This window comes from Anoplophora glabripennis, unplaced genomic scaffold (assembly GCF_000390285.2).
Source record: "Anoplophora glabripennis isolate ALB-LARVAE unplaced genomic scaffold, Agla_2.0 scaffold6842, whole genome shotgun sequence".
Lineage (NCBI taxonomy): Eukaryota > Metazoa > Arthropoda > Insecta > Coleoptera > Cerambycidae > Anoplophora > Anoplophora glabripennis.
In genome coordinates, this window is record NW_019422939.1 from 1,078 (window position 1) to 3,001 (window position 1,924).

The 1,924-nt window shown below is 36.0% G+C and overlaps 1 protein-coding gene across 1 annotated transcript; it reads right to left on the reverse strand.

The window, feature by feature from the left end:
* Positions 1–486: 486 nt before the first annotated feature.
* LOC111693036 (serine protease 44-like) lies at positions 487–818 on the reverse strand (the record flags this gene model as incomplete). The annotated part of the gene is made up of 1 exon (XM_023457175.1): positions 487–818. A coding segment is annotated over one exon (332 nt), but the record flags the coding sequence as incomplete, so codon positions are not given.
* Positions 819–1,924: the final 1,106 nt, after the last annotated feature.

The following is a 1,924-nucleotide window of genomic DNA, read 5'->3' on the forward strand; positions in this document are numbered from 1 at the left end:
TGAATAACTTGAGAACGGCGAATCTTAGGGAAAAAATTAAAGTCGCCTTTTTTACGTATTTTGTGCTACAATGACATGTAAAAAATGCAGTGGCGTAGGTTTTTTTTGTAAAAAAGGGGCTGACCCCTGACCAGTTGTACACCATTGGTTGAACCTTTAAAGCTCATATTTCAGGGAATATAAGGCCTACTATCATACATTATCTGTACCAAATTTTATTGAGATCGGTTAATAGATTCCGGAGATATAAACAAAAAATCAATTTTTTTTTGACAACNTCGTATACTGATTATAGGTTATTAACATAATCGAGAGTTCCACAGGGATATAATCTCGATCCTTTATTGTTGTCATTATCGGTGATGGTTTGGGCACAAAAGTCGTCGTAAAGGATTTGGTACAAATAATTTTTTGGCAGATATTCCAGTTAAATTTCACAAAGATGTTTTATTTATATTTCCTCTTAAGATTGCAGTAACAAAAATACTAAAGATACAATTGTCTATTATTGAGTTCATTCTTTATCCATTCCACGGCTTCTGGGACGTCTGTGTAGACCCCTGGTACGTTTTCTGTACCGCAGTCAATGCCCCAGGATACCATTCCAGCTTGGAAGTACCGATCGCTCCCCAGATGTGTGGCGCACATCAAAGGGCTACCTCCGTCTCCCATACAAGCATCTCGTCCTTTCTCGCCGCCAGCACACATGAAGGACTTGTCAAGATTGAAGCGCTTGCCTAGTCTGGTACTTCTCAAAAGAGTCTGGCACTGAGTGTGATTCACAAACGGCACTTCCACCTTCTTCAGAATTTTCGAACCTGCAGAAGTAGAGAAAGTTAGTTTTGTTGTTTTCAGGAACATATTAATCAAGATTTCTAATCTTGGCTTCTTCTTCTGAACGTAATATGAAGAATAATGTAATAGATATTCTAGATTTATGTGGAATGTGTATGTGATAATTACTATAATACAGGGTGGTCCGAATTTTATGCAGGAAACTTCGAGGGCAGATAGATCTCTTTAAAATAATAGGTGTTTGTCTTATAAACACAAGTCTGGAACGGCCTCGTTTTAGAGATACAGGGTGTTGAAGTTGTTAAAAAATATATTTTTTTATTTATATCGCCGGAATCTATTAACCGATCTCAATAAAATTTGGTACAGATAATGTATGGCAGTAGGCCTTACATTCCCTAAAATATAAGCTCTAAAGGATCGACCAGTGGTGTACAACTGGACAGGGTCACCCCTTTTTTATAAAAAAACCTACGCCACTGTATTTTTTACATGCTATTGTAACTGATTTATATTCTAATGTACAAAATACGGAAAAATGGTAACTTGAATTTTTTTAAAGTTCACCGTTCTCAAGTTATTCATATCAATACAATCCCCTTGTGGCAGAACCATAATATTACAAGAATATTCATGTTTATGTTTAAAAGTAAATGCAATTTGTAAGCACATCAACAAAATTCTTTACACTCGTCGCTTTCATCTTTTTGGATTAAAACGATATTTGGAAAATCACGACAGCGCAATGAAAGGCACAGAAATGAAATTTTAAGAACATTGGGGTGAGTAAATCGAAAATTAAGTTCTACATAAGGATGGTACAAATCCGTACCATTTACAACCTGTGCAAAATTTACTTCCGGGAGATGTAGAGACATCTAAATTTTGTTAGTGGTTGTTTTAAAGTCACAACATAATCCAGAATTCTTACTAGTAATACTTTGGACCAATGAGGCTACGTTCACAAGGCGAGGGGTGGTGAATTTTCACAATATTTGGTCACAAGAAAATCCTCATGAAATTCGGACAAGATCTTTTCAACACGAATTTTCTGTGAAAGTGTGGCTCGGAATAATTCGGACCTTTCTTCTTGTCACCCCATCTAAATTCCCAGTAATTTCTAAACTTT